The sequence below is a fragment of the Cydia amplana genome, chromosome 1, assembly GCF_948474715.1.
Source record: "Cydia amplana chromosome 1, ilCydAmpl1.1, whole genome shotgun sequence".
Classification (NCBI taxonomy): Eukaryota; Metazoa; Arthropoda; class Insecta; order Lepidoptera; family Tortricidae; genus Cydia; species Cydia amplana.
In genome coordinates, this window is record NC_086069.1 from 10,802,751 (window position 1) to 10,823,565 (window position 20,815).

Consider the following 20,815-nt stretch of genomic DNA (forward strand, 5'->3'; position numbering starts at 1 on the left):
ACGAGCCGCCCGCCGCGTGGGATAATTCGACCGAAATACGGTATAGTAGTTTATGTGACTGCTACATAATAACAGGCATTAAAATATGAGTGTGGGTTTAAGAAACGAACGTAATAACACAATACACCGGCATTCTGAACATTCTGTCATCGCGTCGCTAACCGAACTGAGCGCTCGGCAATCTGCTGTCGCGGGGCGAGGTAACCCGAGTCGGGGCGGGGCGGTGCGTGTCCGTTCTATATGATAATACTACGAGTATTACTTATTCTGTGACTAGATGACAAAGAACGACTGTCACTACTTCAAACGTGCGAGTCGCACTTTTGAAGTAGTGACAGTCGTTCTTTGTCAAACTACCTCGGCAGAAATGAGCCTTTCATCCCTTGGTTAACAATCTATTAGTAACACACCTTTGTTTTTATTATGAACTGATGTAAAAAAAATACCGCGTTGTTATTTGAAGTCAAGTGTGAAAATTATTATTTCTTGTAAAGATTAATAGAGTCTGTGCGGAAAGAGAAGAGTCGTGAAATGTATGGGCTCCCTTACATTCCACGACTCTTCTGCACAGACTCTATCGACTAGTCATATGATCAATATGATTCGCCCGGATTATCATAATGACTGATTATGGTAATCAAAATTGCATATAAAAGTGCCAAAACGCTGAGCGTGACGTGCCTATTTCTGTACATTCAATGAATGCATGTATAGAGAATGTATACTTAGTGAATAAAAGCTACATTTATTAAGTGATTGTCAATAATAAATAATTACAGCATTCGTTTATTTGTTTTGATTTCTAATGGCATATGGTTTAACCCTTAAATGCATGATTTTTTTCTTTTTGCCCGAAATTAATATATGTATCACATAATTGTTTGCCGTTTCTAGGAAAAATAGTAAAAAAAAATATATCATCGATTTTCACTGCGAAATCAGTGTTATAAGTTGCATAGGCTAAATCATATTTTTGGAAATATATAGCTATTAGTAAGGGATATAGTAAAAATCTTAACTGCCATCAGAAAGGTACACTATTTATGATGTTCCTATGATAAAGTTTGTAAATATAGAATAATTACAAACCCCGAAAAATCGGCCCAAAATCACATACTAATAATCATCAACTTCCAGGTTATTCCAAGTTTATCGACATTTCGTCTATAAACAAATGTAATTTTTATAAATTAAAATACTGCGTAAATTTATGTAATAATTCGGAAAATTTATTAGTTTTACTATTAAAATAATATACAGGAACAAATAGAATTCGTTTAACCCTTAATCTGTGAGCTGTCTAATGCTTTGTAGACATTTGGCAACACTATGCATTTAAGGGTTAAGTATGTTCCTCGCGTTGGTGTGGAAAGAAATGTTTCATTTGGTAGCAAAGGTTTTTTTCTAAGCCTCATGCGTTGAAGTTGAAACCCTCGCAACTTTCAAGATTCCTGTACTTTTAGAACCACGCGCTACGCTCATGGTTCTATTTTTGGAACTTTCACTTACTCGTGTATCAATATTAGCACGAGGACATAAACAACAACTTTGCCCCTTGTAAAACAATTGCACATTAATGTGCCCAATAGGACGGATAGTTATTGTATATTATTATCAATATTATAACGAGCCATAACAAAACGATCATGTGTACTTTAGGCATTCTTATTGGAATAATTACATCTATCCATTTTCGGGAAACTTTCTGCTGAAAGGGACGGAGAAAACTACTGCCCCTCTTAGCAGTAAGTTAGCAGAAAAGTGTCCGGAGGAAGGTTGTATGTGTAAGATGAATTATTATTTTTATTATTATAAGCCTAATAAGCCTATACAGTGTCCCACTGCTGGGCAAAGGCCTCTCCCCTCAATCTCCATCTTATTTGATTAATCACCATGTACTTAAGAGTAGGTATTAGGTACACAATTACATGCACAATGAAGAGCGGAATTTCTTCTTAGGAAGAATCCTTTGACATGGCGCCTGGCCATTTGTAAGACGTAATTTTCATAGTTAATTGAACCTAACAGATTAACCGTGAAAGGGTAACAGATTAAACATGAAAGGTACTAAATCCTGGCGTAATAAAAATAGTTGTAGCGTAGCGTTTTTTCTCAAAAACGATATCGATACGGTGAAAAATTAAAGCGCCTGAAATTTTTGAATAGCAATGCAAAGTGTCAAATGAGTAAAACTCAGAAACCACAAATAAAATGGCTCAATTTATAACTGAATATTAAAGTATTAAAAAGGTACTAAAATTTGGCTTTTATAGAATTTATCAATAATCGCGGGATCATAGCGTAATAAAATACACCCGCCATTCTGACTGTCAGGTTGGCGGGTGTAACGTTTTTTGGTAATAACTTTAAATACCGTGAGGTACTAATTTTTTTATATGAGGTACCAAATAGTACAAATTAGGTACTAAAATATGGTATGCTTTTTGTTTATTTTTATTTACATACACCCGCCATTCTGACTCTCACTATTGGTTAACATTTCTCATTTCCTTTGCAACAGAGTCAAGTTTGCAAACTATGAATATGTAATATATTTTTAACGATCTGAATATGTAATTAAGGAAGTGGAACTCGTTAAAAGTTACGGTATTAGGCGGGTCTAGGTCATTAGAATTCCTACGTTCTATTAGAAGCTGTTCGGTGAGCTATCAAAAGGTTGTGTTTTTCACTTAATTGGCTACTCTCGTAGTTTACGTAATAAAACACTAAAACTGGTCAATCGTTAAGATTTCAATACAATATTGTCGTTAGTTAGTAAATATAATACTTACTAGTTAAAACAAACAAGTCTTAACCTTGTCATTTTGAAAAAAATTATTTCGTATATGCCAAATTTGAAGTAATACAGGACTAAATTTGTTTTTATTTTCAGTTAAAGTACGTAAAATATTAGGAAATTAGTTAACAAAAGGATAGCTAATACACGCTTGTATAGGTATATTATATTACAAACGTGATTGATTCGAAATAATATATGCATATAACTCCATAGCCAAACGAAATATGCGATGTTTATGAGTGATCATCTCTAATCTAATGCTCAGTTTCACCAGGTTTCCACGTGGGATAAACTGCACTTTGCAGTTGTAGTAATATTGGGTATAGAATTTATACCTATAGAAAGTACCTACCTATATTTACTTAGGTGCTCATAGGTAAATATATGTGACGATTAGTCACTTCCAGAAGCAATGAGTGATGATGAAGTACACGGCTTATCACGCATTTCATTTCTACCGAGTTTAACATGATTTCCAACGAAAACAATACAATGCACCGTAGGCACAGCCCCGTGTTTTGTATCTAATCATCTGATCAATATGTCAAATGCTCATAGCTCAAGGCGAGATAAGTAAAAATATAAATTAGAGACTTAATACTAACATTTATCGGACTGGGAATAAGGTTCAGAATCCCACGTTGTCGAAAACGGTAGTCGACGAAGCGCGAAGTTTTCCACCTGATTTACCCATGACGTTTCATACCTACAATACCTAGTTACCTACGTACTTATACCAGTGTAGTAAACTTGGGTTACGTACCTGAAAAAAAAAGAAGAATTATTAGAAGTAGAGCCAATGAACACGACATGAAAAGCTTTTGCTAGAAATAATTCGTATCCTGAGACCGTCCATTGTTCCCCTAAAGGGCAAATTTGTTAATTGAGAAAACATGTAGGTACAATACAATACACATAATAGACAAGAGACTGCTACGAGTACACCGTCCCATTTCGCACTTGAATTATACTTGACAGGACAAAATTGTCTGGTTTCAGTTGGGACGGGTTTTATCGTGTACAGTTTTTAGCTGGACTTTTTTCACTCCACCAGCCCAAGCCGAAAAACTCACCGGATATTAGTTCTACTATACCTAGGGTTGCCAGATCGAAAGGCGCTATTATCGGGAAAAAATATCAATTTTTCGGGATTTTGGGCCTTAAGTCGGGAAAAAAAAAACCATTGAAATTAAATTAATTGTATTAAAAACAACGATATTTTACATTATTAGCACTAACGTCAGCTGCTCTGCCCAATCTCGCCACGCGCGCCCGACGGGCTCGACGCGGGTCGGTGGCTCGCTCGACGACAGTTCGGAACTTGAAATTATTGTTTTATAACGTGAAGCTGTTTTTCGGGACAATTTTCACTTTGTCGGGAATCTGGAACACATACTAAAAATCGGGAGAATCCCGCCGAATCCCGACCATCTGGCAACCCTAACTATACCTGCCCTAGTAGCACGGTCGCATTTTTATCGTTTATCACCATGCCTGTCACGTTCTAACAAGTACGTAAGTGCGAAAGTGACGGGCATAGTGATAGTCGATAAAAATGGAACCGTGCTGAGCCCGCTGGTCTACAACATCAAACAAAAATAATGCATCGAGTCACACTGCCTGTGTTTGTCTGTCTAAGTGATAACATCCGATGATCCGATAGATGACGTAATTAATAAACATTGTGAATTGAATAAACATTGGCAAAACCGAAATAATTGACAGATATTGTTATTGTTATCTATCTCTAATACCTTTAAACGAGCAATTCTTGTTTATTTATATATATATATATATATATATATATATATATATATATATATATATATTTCGGGGATCTCGGAAACGGCTCTAACGATTTCGATGAAATTTACTATTATGGGGGTTTTCGGGGGCGAGAAATCGATCTAGCTAGGTCTTATCTCTCGGAAAACCATTTTCGTGTTTTTATATGTCGGTCACCCAGATATTTATAAATAATACGGTACATTACCTACATAAAAAGAAATATATCATAGAGTCTGTTCGGAAAGAGAAGAGATACATTCCACGACTCTTCTTCCGCACAGACTCTACATGTTATGACTGGATAGGTTACAAATTTCCTAATAAGGTAGGTTAACAGTAAAATATCAGGCAAATTCGAACGTACACTGGCATTACAATGATATTTGAATCATAATTATTCATAGTGATCGTGCGTCTTCCTCGCGCCAATACATGTACGGACAAGTACAAGCGAAATGTACGATATTTGGATGACATTAGCTAGATGTCAGTCTGATACCAATGTACGTTCAAGGCGCGTCTAAGATTTTTTTTGCAATTAAACCCTTATCTTATTGATAAAAACGTGCAAATAAAAAAAATATATAACAGAAACAACTTCAACAACAGAAAAAAAAATTGTGACCGAAATAACCTTTTGTTTTATTAAAAAAAAGTAACGATATTGCGTACTTGATGTTTACAAAACTCCTACAAAACATAGAGCTCAGATGAGTGCGATGCCTCAGAATCCCACAATAAAAACTACTAAGACATTACCACACTTAATGGAGAAGCCGAGTTAACGACTACCTTTTAATGACTATTAGGGGTATTACACGACGCCGACGGTTATTTCTTGTAAAACGTTTTAATACTAGTGTAACGGCCTCTTTATTAAGAGGCCAATGGCGCTGCTCACATCTTTGTTTTGGTAAAGTTGCTTAAAGCGTTTTGCAATTAGTGTGTACAAGTTGTGTTGTGGTAACGTAATTAAAGCAATCAAGCAAGGCACAATGGATCTTTATATTAAGTAAACCTGTTTCCAAAATGTATGAATTAGAAGACGCATAAGTTTGGGTTAAGTATGATAGATTAATGACTACAGTACTAATGAAGTTATTTACTTGTGTAATTTTCTGTAGATATGAAGTTCAACGGCCTTTATACGATTTAAACGAAAATCGCATTAAAAATATATATATTTGCATATTAATCATGACAGCATCATATTGAACGTTTTGCTCTCAATCTAATAACAAACATCGCGTTATCATCTCGTGACATTATCACGTTGCTTTCTATGTCAACACACATCAGACCAAACGGTCTTATACGAGTTTAGCAGACCAACGTCTATAAGCCCTTTTTATGTGACGCGTTATATAGAGCTATTATCTAGAACTTTCTGATCTGTTGTGCAATGAATTGGATAATGTTAGACGTGGGAATAGCGTTGAAATGATGAAATCTTGGTTAAATTCAAAGGCAATTTATGTAGAGCCTACATTTAATGGATTAATTAAAGTAAGAGGAAGGTAGTCTATGATATTCTATACTGGTTTGATTCACAAGCGACAACGACCAAAAGATGCTTCTGAAATAATAAGTACTAGGAGTCTAGGAAGGTTGATATAAATTGGCACGTTATTCCCGAAGTGGTTATGACTTATGAGATAATGATGATGATTTACGACCATAGTCGTAAATAATTGTAATGGCATTTCAAACTGTTGTGACGTCTGTTTTTTCTATTAACGATTATTTATTTTTACATACAATAACAAGATACTTGGTAAAGCGTTACTAGGGTTTGAGATCCGGATATCCGGATATCCGAAATATCCGGATATCCGTCAAATCTAAGATCCGGATCCAACGTCTCATAGGATCCGGATATTTCGGATCTCACGGATCCGTTAAATATTGCATTGGTCGCGTTATTGATACGCGATAACGTCATAAAATAAATACAAATATAGCTTAAACTAAACAGTAGTAACAGTAACAGTCTTAAAACGAGCTACCTGCATGCCTCCTGACTGGAATAAGAGTAATTATTTGTATGTTTTAAAGTAATTGTTATCAGGTTTTCGCTCAGTCGCCTTTGGGTCATCTACCTGGAACATCATTAGTGCTTGTGCGTGTTGTTATCAGTGACTTTTTTGTGTTATCGTGTCGGTTTCCAGTCTTCTGTTAACATAAATAACATGTACTTGATGTGCTGCTAACCGAGTAAATAATATTGATTTTTTTTCTCGTTATTAAGAAGCTGTAGCCCAAATTTCTTAATTTCGCGAAACTTTTGTAATAATTTTACATTATTTTGCAGTAATTAACTGGATTTATATAAGTTTTATATATACCTATAATGGAAGATTTTTGTAATGGGGACTGAATAAATGAGTTAGATACTTTTTCTAAGCCATTTTTCTCAATCTAACGACTGAAGGTATAGCTATTTTACCAAGGTAAAGTAAGTACGTTTTTTTTAATAGTATAATTATATCACACCACACCGGTATAAAATAATAAAAGTACATAAGTAAATGTAACTTTTTCTCCATTTTCTATTTTGTGAGCTTATAATGGCAAATTTAAGAAAAAACGCCGAAGTTAAAGCGGTGTTTTTAGGCACCTTTAGCAGATATATAGAAATAAATTTGCTTTAATTACTTCATTTTTGGCGTTTTCGGTTACAAATCGACTACGGCCTCCTAAAAGAAAAATGCATTAATATTATTAATAGGAATACCTAATGAAGACTACACTGAATATCTTATTATACTTATGTATATTGTTGTATGTATGTAAAAAGCGCTGGTGGCCTAGCGGTAAGAGCGTGCGACTTGCAATCCGGAGGTCGCGGGTTCAAACCCCGGCTCGTACCAATGAGTTTTTCGGAACTTACGTACGAAATATCATTTGATATTTACCAGTCGCTTTTCGGTGAAGGAAAACATCGTAAGGAAACCGGACTAATCCCAATAAGGCTTAGTTTACCCTCTGGGTTGGAAGGTCAGATGGCAGTCGCTTTCGTAAAAACTAGTGCCTATGCCAATTCCTGGGATTAGTTGCCAAGCGGACCCCAGGCTCACATGAGCCGTGGCAAAATGCCGGGACAACGCGAGGAAGATGATGACTTATGTATATTGTTTTGAGATAATAATAATAATTATAATTAACTAAAATATGAACATTTTACATTTTACTAGCTGTTCGTTCTATGTAAGTTGTAAATTTCGTCACCTTTCTTTATACAGATCCGTATTATCCGAATTATCCGGATATCCGGATCCGTCAAATTTTAATATCCGAAATATCCGGATCCGAAAAATTGACGGATCTTGCAAACCCTAAGCGTTACTTAACTACCTATTGAAATTGTGGCGGTAAATTACGTTTAACTTATAATAAATCGTATAAGTAGGAATTCATGCACGAAGAGCCTAAATCTACCTCATACTTAGGTATGAGACCTAGACATATTTCAAAAAGAAAATAATAGTTTAGTGTTAGCACTAAACAATTTTTTTCTTTTTGAAATATGTCTAGGAATGCCTCATAAGAGGAAAGAAAATGAAGCTAAGAAATGTTGTTTAAGAATGTTCATATTTATATACGTCGCCTGTAGTCATACAACGAGCTAAGACGTTCGATGTAATCATTGCTCTCACTTTATTCAACGTACCTGAGTTTGTCAACAAATTGCGAACATTCATGGACACTTAATTTACTCCACTGAATAAAAACCGCATATTACTTTAGGACTCTATAGGTAGGTGATAATTATTTATAGATAGTTAAATAGGAAATTATTTTTTTGCTTACAAATAATCTTTAATCCTAATCGCTTTTATGCTTAATAGATAAACAGGGTACTAAACAACACTCTTACCTGTGGTTTATTTAAACAAGAAGGCTTACAATTTAATAATGTGGTAAGTTAGTATTTTGCCAATTACGATGGTACTGCCTCCGTTTCAACACAAATACAAATTAATGTAGCCTACTTTTAGCACCAATGTATCACAAAATCGATACATTCCTTAATAAGACTACTGACCGACTTCCAAAACATTCAAGTGCACGAGCACAGTTGGCAGCAAGACATCGCAATAACATCGCGGTTTTATAGTGCATGTAGGTATAAAGGTAAGTGCCGTACCGCATTTAGCAGAGGAAACAAACTCAAGGTCAATGCTCCGGCACAGCTTGGAGAACAGCGAGCTCAGTTCGATGTGATCATTTCAGTTATATCAATGTTCCATCAGGAACCCAGCACTGTATGACCGTGCATGCGACTTGATCGGTTCATTGTTCGTACATCATTATATAGTACAGAAACTTACATAATATGGCCATACAGCAGCATTACAAGCCAATATTAATCAAAGAGGAAATCTAATTTATTGTGTCATTGCGTAAGGATACAAAACCCTAAAAAGGAATAATTACATTTCAAACGGTAAACCAGCATATATTGCATGGTCAGGGGGCCTAGCCAAGATGAGGATCAGAGTCGTTTACGCTACGATACCGAAACGCAATAATAATATGGAAGAGTGATACAGACAGTCCAGACAGAAAGAGTTTCGTTGTCGTAGCGCAAACGATTGTCATCTTAGCTAGGCCCCGAGGACAGAATCCGATATTGTAGTTATGGACAAATCGATATAATAACGCTAAGCCGCGATATACTTAAAAGCACATTTATCGCCATAGTGTGGAACAATCAACATTACTGCACTTAAATTGTGGCCATTGCAGAGTGAGGCATCTGTGCTTGCCTGCGGTCTCGGCTGAAGTGTGGCTAAATTTAATTAACTGAAATAGCTGCTTAATAACACTTCACCACAACAGTTACACGAGTCAGATGCCTCATGCTGTACGGTGATGTTGACCTCGAGAGGCTTAAATTCCTATAGTCTGGGGCTTCAACTGGAATGCCATAGAGATTCATCAGTTAGGAATGTTTAAACCCCCGAACAAGCAAGATTCTATACTTCGTTTTTTTTAGCATTAGAAATTTGGTAAACAATCTTGATGTGTCTTTTAATTGAAAAACACATTTTAAAAATAAGTTACGGTAAATATGTAACAATTATGGATATAATACGATCTTTTATAGTCTTCTGCTTTCATAAGTAGTAGTTATTGATTTTTAAAAAGTGTTTTTCAATTAAAAGACATGTCAAAATCGCTTACCTTCTTTCAAGTTCTTTCTAATGCTAAAAAAAAACGAACTATAGTCATGGATATACGCATGTGACTAGGGCTTGCAATTCGAATATTCGAATATTCGAATTAGTCGAATATTCGACCTGTTTTGATATTCGAATATTCGGCCGCTCAGGTTTCGAATATTCGAATATTTTTTATTACTATAAAAAAATCTATGTCATCCGCTGTAGTTACAGTTTCTGTGTGTTTTACGGGTATTTACAGTGAATGAGGAACGGTAGGTACCCAAATACGAAGGAAATAATATTTTTACTGTATTCCTCTCGATAGACTTCGTGAATACAGTGAAACCTAACTCAATTTAAAAGAAAACGAAATCAAAAAGTATGTTATTTTTACGGTGCGTAAGTTTTAAGTTAAAGGGTCATTCTGTTTATTCAGTACATACGTTAACGCGCTACGTCGCGCAAAAATACGCTACGTTAAGCGAATTTTTGAAGTCTAAACCTTGCCACTTATCGCAATTCTCAAATTTAATCATACCAAACCTGCCCAACTTGGTAATCTAACCATGCAGCTTTAGCTGACGAATAATCCACCCAGTACTCAACTAACTTTTTCCCTTAAATATTCCAATATTATATAATTAGCCGACCATTAGGAATAATAACTTGCCAAAACAAATAAAGTCAATAAAGATTCAAAATACAATGAAATTAAAGGCCTTTTTACAGGCCTCTGAGTGATTACAAGTTAATTTAAATCGGAAAATAATTACCCACTAAAAAAAATATCTTACATACCTAGGTGTTTGGATGGTTAAAGTTATATTATTTCACGCAACGACGCATTTATAATAAGTTTTATCTAGAAATATTAAATACGTCTAATTTTGGCGTTTTACTTGTTTTTATAAATGTGGGCATCTTATAAATAGTAGGATGATAAAATCTAGTCAATTAAGTGGATTTCTGCCAAATATCATTAGTTTTAGCAATATGTGTAAAAAGCTTTTGAATAAAACGATAATAAACCGATTTGTCGTTCCTTTTCTTATTTTTTATAATATTCGAATAATTATTCGAATATTCGAATACGTCGTCAGAAAAAGTCGAATATTCGAATATCTGAAAGTTTCGAATATTTGCAAGCCCTACATGTGACGTAATAACAAAATCGAGCAAATCAAAAAAACAGAACCCACAATCCATTGCAATTAAAAATAGTTTTCTACTCTGGTGATAGATATAGCATGATTTAATACTGATAGCTCAAAAAAAGAAAACCTTAAGTTAAATTGTAAATCCTGTTTGGTATATTTACTTCCTTACTAAACTGACTTCAGTTAAGTTACTATTTATTTTAGTCTTACACGGATTACCCATCCACTGATTTGATGTACGAGTTCGAACTCGAGGATATCACACGCGCTAAGCTCCAGGGATTCATAAGAACGCTAAAAAGTATGTCAGCTTGTAGAGATGTAAACCAATTGTTCATAGGAAGAAAGAATGTTATCAAACTCATCAAAAATGTATCCTTAAACGGATACCTAAGAAAATTTATTAAAACGCGGATTCAAAAAAAACCACACGTGAAGTGTGAAATTTTATCGTTAAGAACTGGTTTCTGCCAAAAAACCAATATATATAATGAGGAAAATTACGGATTGTGAACATTAAAAAATCCTACGTAAAAAAATACAGTCGAGAGCATTAATTAGCAAAAGATTATGGAAAACCCATACTAAAAACAGCACCTTCTTAACCTTAAGGAAGCCTTTAGGTAACGTCTTATGATGAATCTAATTATGAATATCGATCTCCCTAATTTTGTTACTGTTTGGCCATCATATAAAACGGCAGCTAGGGAAGCCAACACCGAGTAGTCTCCCCATTCTCCTCGGGTTTGGTCATCTAAGAAGACTGGAGTAGTTCGTGCAGCGATTTTCTTCAGTATTTAGTGATAACCATCCTGTAAGGACAAGCTTCCACCTGGAACTACTCAGGTAAGTCTTCATGGTATAAATGTATCATTAACATAATAAAAAAAGTTTGCTGAACCCGTTCAAATAAACTTAATCAAACCTAAACATGCACCAAAATATACCTGTATGTTTTACAATGAGTTTTTCTTTGAATTTATAAAAAAGGTGTTCAATTCAGTTTAAATACTTCCAATTAGCAATATCAGCACTAAATTCAGTTATCCTTGCTCTAGACTTTCTCTTCAGTTACTTGTAGGTTCGTTCACTATTAAATAAATTTTTAACATCAACTGCTGTTTGTGGGAGTTTATCAAGCTTTTAAAAGATGTCCATGATTATGAATGATGTTGTTACACAAGAATGCTTTGAATTTCCAGGTTTAACTCAGAGATGTCACTCTCACTGGATATGGGACCGGGAGTGGCCGCGCTCCAGTCGTGGGGGGCGCAGGGCGCGGGCTTCGGCAACACGACGGTGGTAGACAAGGTCCCACCCGACATGCTGCACATGGTCGACCCTCACTGGTATGGTTGAAATAGATGATAGTCGATTCTGATGCAAATTCAAAGACCTACGATTTTCTGTTAGAAAAAAACGATTGGTTACCAGATTATTTAATGAATAGAGTTCGACTTTATTAAAGACAACATGGAACTCACTAAAACATTTTTGAACTTATAATCCTAAACTGGATGCTGATAAGCAATAATGTGTCAAGTTGTCAGCCCACAAAAACTAAAAAAAATGAGATTTATATATTATTTATAGATAATGCCATATTGTAGCTGATCCGCACGACTTCATTTTGCAAAAAACCTGCCAAGTGCGAGTCGGACTCGCGCACGGAGGGTTCCGCACCATCAACAAAAAATAGAGCATAAAAATCATGTTTGTTGTACTAGAGCCCCCCTTAAATATTTATTTTATTTTATTTTTGGTATTTGTTGTTATAGCTGCAACAGAGATACATCATTTGTGAAAATTTCAACTGTCTAGCTATCGCGGTTCATGAGATACAGCCTGGTGACAGTGGTGACAGACGTACAGACGGACGGACGGACGGACGGGTAGCAAAATTTTAGTAATAGGGTCCCGTTTTTTACCCTTTGGGTACGGAACCCTAAAAATGACCTTAGTGATTTGAAATTTATAAATATTCCAAAATAAGGAAAAAAGGTTAACAATCCGTTAACATGTATTGTCCTGTTTTGCATTAATGCGTTTAGTGCCTTAACTTATTGCAGTAATGGCCAGAACGCGTACTAAAATGTCAATAATGTGTTAAGAGAGGTACTCATTATTGCGGAAATCACATTCAATTAGTTCAGTTTTACCAGAAGCGCTATGAAGGTAAATGTTGCTAAAAATGGTGTTTATAATAAGTAATTTAACGAATTTATTACGCAAATATGTTAATTGTTGCGGGTTTAAAGATATAAGTAAATACTAATGCCGATCGAAATAAGGTATTTGTAAAGCGTAATCACATTAGTTTTTGAGGAAAGTTTGCCGAATTAAACTAAACAAAATAGCAAAGTGCTGTAGTTTTTCTAAGCAATTCATTTTAAATGCCATTGTTATTTTTATAATTATAATGATTTTAAAAACTTGTTACACTTGAATCATTCTTGCAAATCGGAAAAAATATCATATCAATGCATTATGATGCTTGTATCATTATCATAATCTTTATTGTAAAACAAAATTTATAGTGTTAATATTTTACCACAACAAATTATGTGCTATAACATGTTGATTATAAGTTCAAAGGCAGATTTACACAATTAGAAAAACTGTGTTAAGTATAATGACACGTTCTTGAGAAAGTTTGAAGTCATGATACAATTCGCAATAAACAAAAATATTACGTAAATTATAAGTATAAATCACTAGTATTAATTGTATTTAAACTGACAAGTACAACAGTTTAATCAAAATCTTTAATTTTTAGAACAGTATCTCAAAAACTGCGAAAAAATCTTTAGACGCCATTTTCTCAAAATGGTGCTTATGCACACATTATTGGTAAACACATTATTGCTTACCTATCAGCATCCACTAAGAATCTGTTAAATTTTACTTTTCAATATTTTATGTAATGTATGTATATTTTTTCTTTGTTTTCAAATCAGCTCTGTACTTATATGGTTTTCACTAATTTCACACGATATATTTTAACGTTCTTAATTCTTATGCCATGTTTTCAGGTACCAGTTTCCGCCAATGAACCCACTGTGGCACGCCCTACTTGGTTTTGTTTTAAGCGTTCTTGGATTCATCTCAATTGCTGGCAACGGAATGGTCATATACATTTTCACAACCACAAAGGTACTTTTTTACCGAGACTTAATGTTTGGCTTGGTATTCGTTATTTATTCTGATTTAGGTAATTAATATATGATTAATTATTACAGAACCTAAAAACTCCGTCAAACTTGCTAGTGGTTAACTTGGCTTTCTCTGACTTCTTCATGATGGTTTCTATGGCACCGGCTATGGTTATCAATTGCTATTACGAGACATGGGTACTCGGTGAGTTAAAGAATTAAATAAGAAGATAGCAAGTTCCACTAGAATTATATCGACCGGGATATGAACGGTGATTACCTACCTTTTGTATTGTTTTCGACCTCCCGATATTTCGACGCAGTTACATGCATCTCCCGGTCGATATAAGTCTAGTGAAACTACCCATGAATCATTCAAAACTGACTGATTGATTACAAGTTAAATTTGTGACTGGTTACAAATTATCGTCACATACAACGAAATACTTCCAGGTCCTCTGGCCTGCGAGCTATACGGATGCGCTGGCTCCCTCTTCGGCTGCGCGTCCATCTGGTCGATGACGATGATCGCCTTTGACCGCTACAACGTCATCGTTCGCGGCATCGCGGCTAAGCCCATGACTATCAACGGTGCCCTCATGAGGATCGCCTTTGTCTGGGTGTTATCTCTCGGCTGGACTGTTGCGCCTTTCTTCGGATGGAACAGGTGAACTATTAAGTTTAAATTCAAACTTTGTGCCTTACGTAGTTTTATTTTCTCTAGTTTGAGACGGGTCTGTTGGATGGTTTCTTTATATACCTACGGCAGACTTTTTTTACCACAAATGATATTTTATTAATTTGAAGTCTTTGTATTTTAACCATTTAATATTGTTTTTGATAACAGGTACGTACCAGAAGGCAACATGACCGCCTGTGGTACCGATTACCTGACCAAAGATTGGCTTAGCCGTAGCTACATCCTGGTCTATTCCATGTTCGTCTACTTCACGCCTCTGTTTCTCATCGTGTACTCATACTTCTTCATTGTGAAGGTGACACTGAATTTGTATAATCTTAAGATCCAAAATGTCGTTCTTTGTATTTGTATTGTGATATGAAATATGATTATTTTTTGATCGATACAGGCTGTGTCTGCGCACGAGAAAGCCATGAGGGAACAAGCCAAGAAGATGAATGTTGTCTCCCTCAGGTCCTCTGAGGCCGCCAACACCAGCGTCGAATGCAAGCTCGCTAAGGTACAACATCGTTTCGTTCCTTGCTTAGCTGTCGCATGGGTACTATATTGTTTAATTCGTTTAGTCAAATTGAGATAAAGCGCCATCTTGGAGCTGGTTAGGTACCGGACAGCCCAAACAAAGTGACCGATCGGATTCTTGTGTCGGAGCAAAGAGTCATTTTGGATAAATACCAGCCCAGTCATTTATTTAATAGGGGTAAAAATCTTCTTAATTATCAGTCAACTTTTGTCTTTAGGTGGCTCTTATGACCATCTCGCTCTGGTTCATGGCATGGACGCCCTACCTAGTCATCAACTACGCGGGCATCTTCGAAAACGCCACCATCAGCCCGCTCGCCACAATCTGGGGCTCTCTGTTCGCCAAGGCTAATGCCGTCTACAACCCGATTGTATATGGCATCAGGTAAGTCTAGCAATTGTATATACATAATAAGTAGTAACTTCAATCGCAAAAGTATTCATTTCTGAAATAATTCATGAGGTGCAAGACTATTTAGAAGTGCTAAGTTGTAGAATTTTAATAGATTGCCATTTTAGTAGAGGCTTACAGAATTTGTTGTTATGACTAACAATTTAAACAACAGAAGAAATATTGAAGTCGTGGTTCGTGGTAAATGAAAATGTATGTCTTACGGAATTCAAAGTGTTTATCATTTCTCTCTGCTTACAGCCATCCCAGATACCGAGCAGCGCTCTACAAGAGATTCCCAGCTCTCTCTTGCCAGGCTGCTTCCGACGAAGCCATCTCTATGGCCTCGGAATCCACAACTGTCTCTGAGAAACCTGCTGCCTAAACCTGAGTGACTTCAACTATTCCACATGAAACACGCATTCACTTTGGATTCAAAATTCAAAGCGAACATCGTGTGTATGTGTCTTTTACAGCTAACGGCGTTCAAGAAAAATACAAAAAAAGACGAAGCAAAATGAATGCCATGAATCAAGCTGCCCTCTTCTTGAGACTGCTCCTATTTAGATTGTATTGATGGACTATCGATGACTTGGCATTGTATTATGGACTGATCATGCAATATAGACGCAAAGTGGTTGGACCACGTTAAACTTTGTTTTTACTTTTTCTCCTTTTCCCTGATAACTGTTAGGATTAGCATATGCATTCGTTATACTATATAAATATGCGATTATTTATCTAAAGGGGCCTAACCTTATTCAATATAAAAGATTGATTTATTATTATTAGTTTCCTTCTTGCCACTAATAAAATAAAAATAGTATTAGGGAGTCTACTATATGTGACAAACTTCTTTCACTTTCTTTTACTAATGAACACATTTCACTACAATTTAAAAAGCCAACAATTAGATAATTGCGGTTGTAACATCAGTAATACAATCATTAGCTTAACATGACCGATTAATCTAATATTTGCCCTTAAAAGGTCACACTCACGGCAATCATTCGGCTCAGAAAATGTTACAGCATAAATCAAAACGAAAATTTCTGTGTGGGCGCTTGTTAACATTTATTTATAATTTAATACTAAACGACGTAGATGGTCATTGTATCGGCAGTCATTATCAAAACGTTACCACGAAACAAAAATGTAGCTTGCACCAACAGCACCAACACTAACATGTAACGTTATTCTACTAAACGTTTCAAATGACCAGATCACTTGCATATTCAACGGTCAATCGAAAGAAATATTTGAATAAATTATCGATGAAAATAGTTAATTACTACTCGTAATCTAATCTACCAATGACATGCAATCCATACTGATGCAAGAAAATTTACGTTTTTGTACGATTTCACCTTCAATATAGACTTCTATGTATTGAATAAGAAGTATGTATAAGTACCTTATTTTGTAGTAAAGGTACACAATGTAATTACTACAGGCAAATAACCTATTTACGCTGAGAATGTTGTTTCAAAACTGTATTCCTTTTTCTATGCAGTAAACTACGAATATTATGTCTTTATAACGTAATGCTAGAACCTATGAACAACGTATCTCGAATCTTAATAGTACAACTACGTATCAAGTAAAGTATCAGCAGGCTGACAAACATTACACCTACAACGAATACTCTGTACGTCATATCAGTTATATACTGCTTACTAAATGTAACTAACTTTACTTGGAATTAACTTCGCAAAATAACATTTTTGAAGTTTTGAATGTCAAATAACTATGATTTTTTACTGGTAAACTTCGGTGCTATTGTAAAATATAAGTGACACCCAAGAATATAATACTCGTAGCTCCAAGCAGGGGGGTTTCACTCCGCAGTTTAGGTACATTTGGCCGGCGCGCCCACCGTACAGGCGTATAGCAGTGGGCTGCCGCTCGGCGCGCACGATAGTCGTGTCACATGGCGCTCGCGCAAAATTGAAAATACACAATGGCTTCGAAACTTACTTCCGCGAGAATCAGACATGCTATATTCGGATAAAAAATGTATGTTTACATAATCAACGTTTGTAATTCCTACATATTTATCTTAAAAACAATAAATCAGTGGGTATAGGTATAAAAACTTGTCAAGTGATAACCCCGTGCCGACACTCACAGCTCGGTCATAAAACTGCGGCGCGCAAAGGAGATTCACGGTTCGTGCGCGGTTATAAGTTTCAATTTTGCTTGCAGGCGGCGATATAGGTGTAATTTTATACCTAAACCTGACTTTTGTGAAGGAGTGAATTTTCTGTACGGTAGTACTATTAGTTATTCTGTGCTCCAAGTTCCAATGGTAGTTCAAAGAGGACCAAGAATTGCAAGACATCAATCGTTTCCAAATGAAACAAGTTTTATCAGCTGGAATGGACTGTATGAAACAGCCAAATTTTTTTTCGCGGTTTCGGGAGTGGTCCCATAAAAGTTGTTCAGTATGACTTATAAAGTCACTTTGCAGAGTATGGCTGGTGGTTAAAATATCATGCTGTATAACGTAATTCACTTTGTTAGTTCCATAATTATTGTATTAGAACAAATTAAATTATTTTCAGAAAATATTTTAATTTGTTTTTATTTCAAGTAGACACACTACTATATAAATTAAAAACTTTAAATAAATGTCATATACTAAGAAAAAGTGACCCAGGCCTCCAGTGCCCCAGGCTGGAATCGAACCAGCGTCCTCTGCTATCGCGGCAGGTGCACAGGTGGTTTTTCTTAGTATATGACATTTATTTAAAGTCCATAATTATTAATCATATATTCCATTTCATCATCTGCTATTTACTACATTCGTTCTCCGTGTACACATGAGAGACATCTACATTTATACTCGCATAAAGCCAATTGACTCCCATCACACGAGAAACTAGACTCTGCAGTCGTACCTAATAATATGTGTGTTGATTTAATCATAATAAATGTAACTTGTTTGATTCATTTATTTTTGTTTTTCTCTAAAGCTGCGTCGCAACGCAAATGCTCTATCTTAACAATAAAGATAAGTTACTGGGTAAACAGCGGGTTATCCGAGCTAATGGATCGAGCTGATTCGCTCGGATCAGAGAGTAAAGGTGTCTGGAAAACTACGTCTGATATAAATACTGTTTACATTAGACAGACAGTAGACACTTTGTACCAGCAAGGCTTATAACTCCGACTAGTTCTTTACAATATCCCACATCTAATACTTATTTATAAACATATCTGGCGAAGTCCGAGGTTACGCCGCAATGTGTAACATTTACTCGAGTCTTAATATGCCATCACTTTTTGCCCTGTAGATCGGGCCCATGCTGAGAGTTGAAAGCAAAGAAAACAATACTAGGAAATGTCAATTCCACCTCTTTAATACAGACACGCAGGCACAAAGGACGTAATCAACAAAGCTGCACAGACGTCCTCATAAATCGTGGAATATCGTCCGGTTGTCCGGTAGCTTACTCCAGTTTACGGCGAAGTTACAATCGCGCGCGCCGTTATAAATATCTCGCGCGCGTAAGCGCAGAGGCTGGTAACCATGATTTACCGCGCCAATAAAAGCCTCGGGTCCCAGTGTGAAGATTTGCATAATAAATGAGCCTATTGAAGACTCCATTTTGCTCGATGACGGTGATTGTCTTAAAGGTCTGTATTTTAATAATTCTTGATTCTGTATAGTTATGTCACAGAATAACTAATAGTACTACCGTACAGAAAATTCACTCCTTCACAAAAGTCAGGTTTAGGTATAAAATTACACCTATATCGCCGCCTGCAAGCAAAATTGAAACTTATAACCGCGCACGAACCGTGAATCTCCTTTGCGCGCCGCAGTTTTATGACCGAGCTGTGAGTGTCGGCACGGGGTTATCACTTGACAAGTTTTTATACCTATACCCACTGATTTATTGTTTTTAAGATAAATATGTAGGAATTACAAACGTTGATTATGTAAACATACATTTTTTATCCGAATATAGCATGTCTGATTCTCGCGGAAGTAAGTTTCGAAGCCATTGTGTATTTTCAATTTTGCGCGAGCGCCATGTGACACGACTATCGTGCGCGCCGAGCGGCAGCCCACTGCTATACGCCTGTACGGTGGGCGCGCCGGCCAAATGTACCTAAACTGCGGAGTGAAACCCCCCTGGTTATGTCAGATAAAAGACGTGTGGCATTCGTTCACTTTTCGACAAAGGGTTCCTCCAAGGATCTCTAGAACGACCGGTCGTGCACGTAGTCAATATTTTTAGGGTTCCGTAGCCAAATGGCAAAAAACGGAACCCTTATAGATTCGTCATGTCTGTCTGTCTGTCTGTCCGTCTGTCCGTCTGTCCGTCTGTCTGTCCGTCCGTATGTCACAGCCACTTTTCTCCGAAACTATAAGAACTATACTGTTGAAACTTGGTAAGTAGATGTATTCTGTGAACCGCATTAAGATTTTCACACAAAAATAGAAAAAAAACAATAAATTTTTGGGGTTCCCCATACTTCGAACTGAAACTCAAAAATTTTTTTTTCATCAAATCCATACGTGTGGGATATCTATGGATAGGTCTTCAAAAATGATATTGAGGTTTCTAATATCATTTTTTTCTAAACTGAATAGTTTGCGCGAGAGACACTTCCAAAGTGGTAAAATGTGTGTCCCCCCCCCCTGTAACTTCTAAAATAAGAGAATGATAAAACTAAAAAAAAAATATGATGTAGATTACCATGTAAACTTCCACCGAAAATTGGTTTGAGCGAGATCTAGTAAGTAGTTTTTTTTTTATACGTCATAAATCGCCTAAATACGGAACCCTTCATAGGCGAGTCCGACTCGCACTTGGCCGCTTTTTTATTTAAATTGTCGGTGGTTCTCAGGTTGTTTAGGCGTTTTCCCACGTCGTATTTTTTCCGGCAAGTAAACTCGAGGTTTGTTCCCATAGGCTATAGGTTCCCCGGTAAGAACAGTAACAACTTCTTCTTCTTATTCATAAATCAATGTCACCGTTTTCATCGACTAAATGCTAAAAGTGTTCCAGAACTCCTTCCTTATCAGCTCATAGCCCATAGTTTCTCAATGCCCTAGCAAAAGCAATAAACTTCCTATTGTACTCCTACATCAGCCGCTCCGGATCTTGTCAGTTCGCAAATGACTCTG

The 20,815-nt window shown here is 36.1% G+C and overlaps 2 protein-coding genes across 4 annotated transcripts in view; one reads left to right on the forward strand and one right to left on the reverse strand.

Annotated features, from left to right (window-relative positions):
• Positions 1–20,815, reverse strand: part of LOC134648158 (LIM domain only protein 7) — a 193,572-nt gene that overhangs the window by 125,256 nt on the left and 47,501 nt on the right. The gene's annotated exons all lie outside the window — the stretch shown is intronic.
• Positions 12,105–16,328, forward strand: LOC134647746 (ceropsin-like). Its single transcript, XM_063502053.1, has 8 exons — positions 12,105–12,262; positions 13,946–14,066; positions 14,153–14,270; positions 14,519–14,732; positions 14,913–15,060; positions 15,154–15,264; positions 15,503–15,669; positions 15,937–16,328. Exons 1-8 carry the CDS (start codon positions 12,129–12,131, stop codon positions 16,058–16,060), a joined length of 1,137 nt encoding a protein of 378 aa, XP_063358123.1. The 5' UTR covers positions 12,105–12,128; the 3' UTR covers positions 16,061–16,328.

Bases quoted from the DNA above. Each gene is read 5' to 3' on its own strand.
- LOC134647746 (XM_063502053.1), top strand. From the start codon at position 12,129: ATGTCACTCTCACTGGATATGGGACCGGGAGTGGCCGCGCTCCAGTCG. The intron at 14,733-14,912 runs GTGAACTATTAA...TTTTGATAACAG, and splicing joins CCTTTCTTCGGATGGAACAG to GTACGTACCAGAAGGCAACA. The intron at 15,061-15,153 runs GTGACACTGAAT...TGATCGATACAG, and splicing joins CATACTTCTTCATTGTGAAG to GCTGTGTCTGCGCACGAGAA.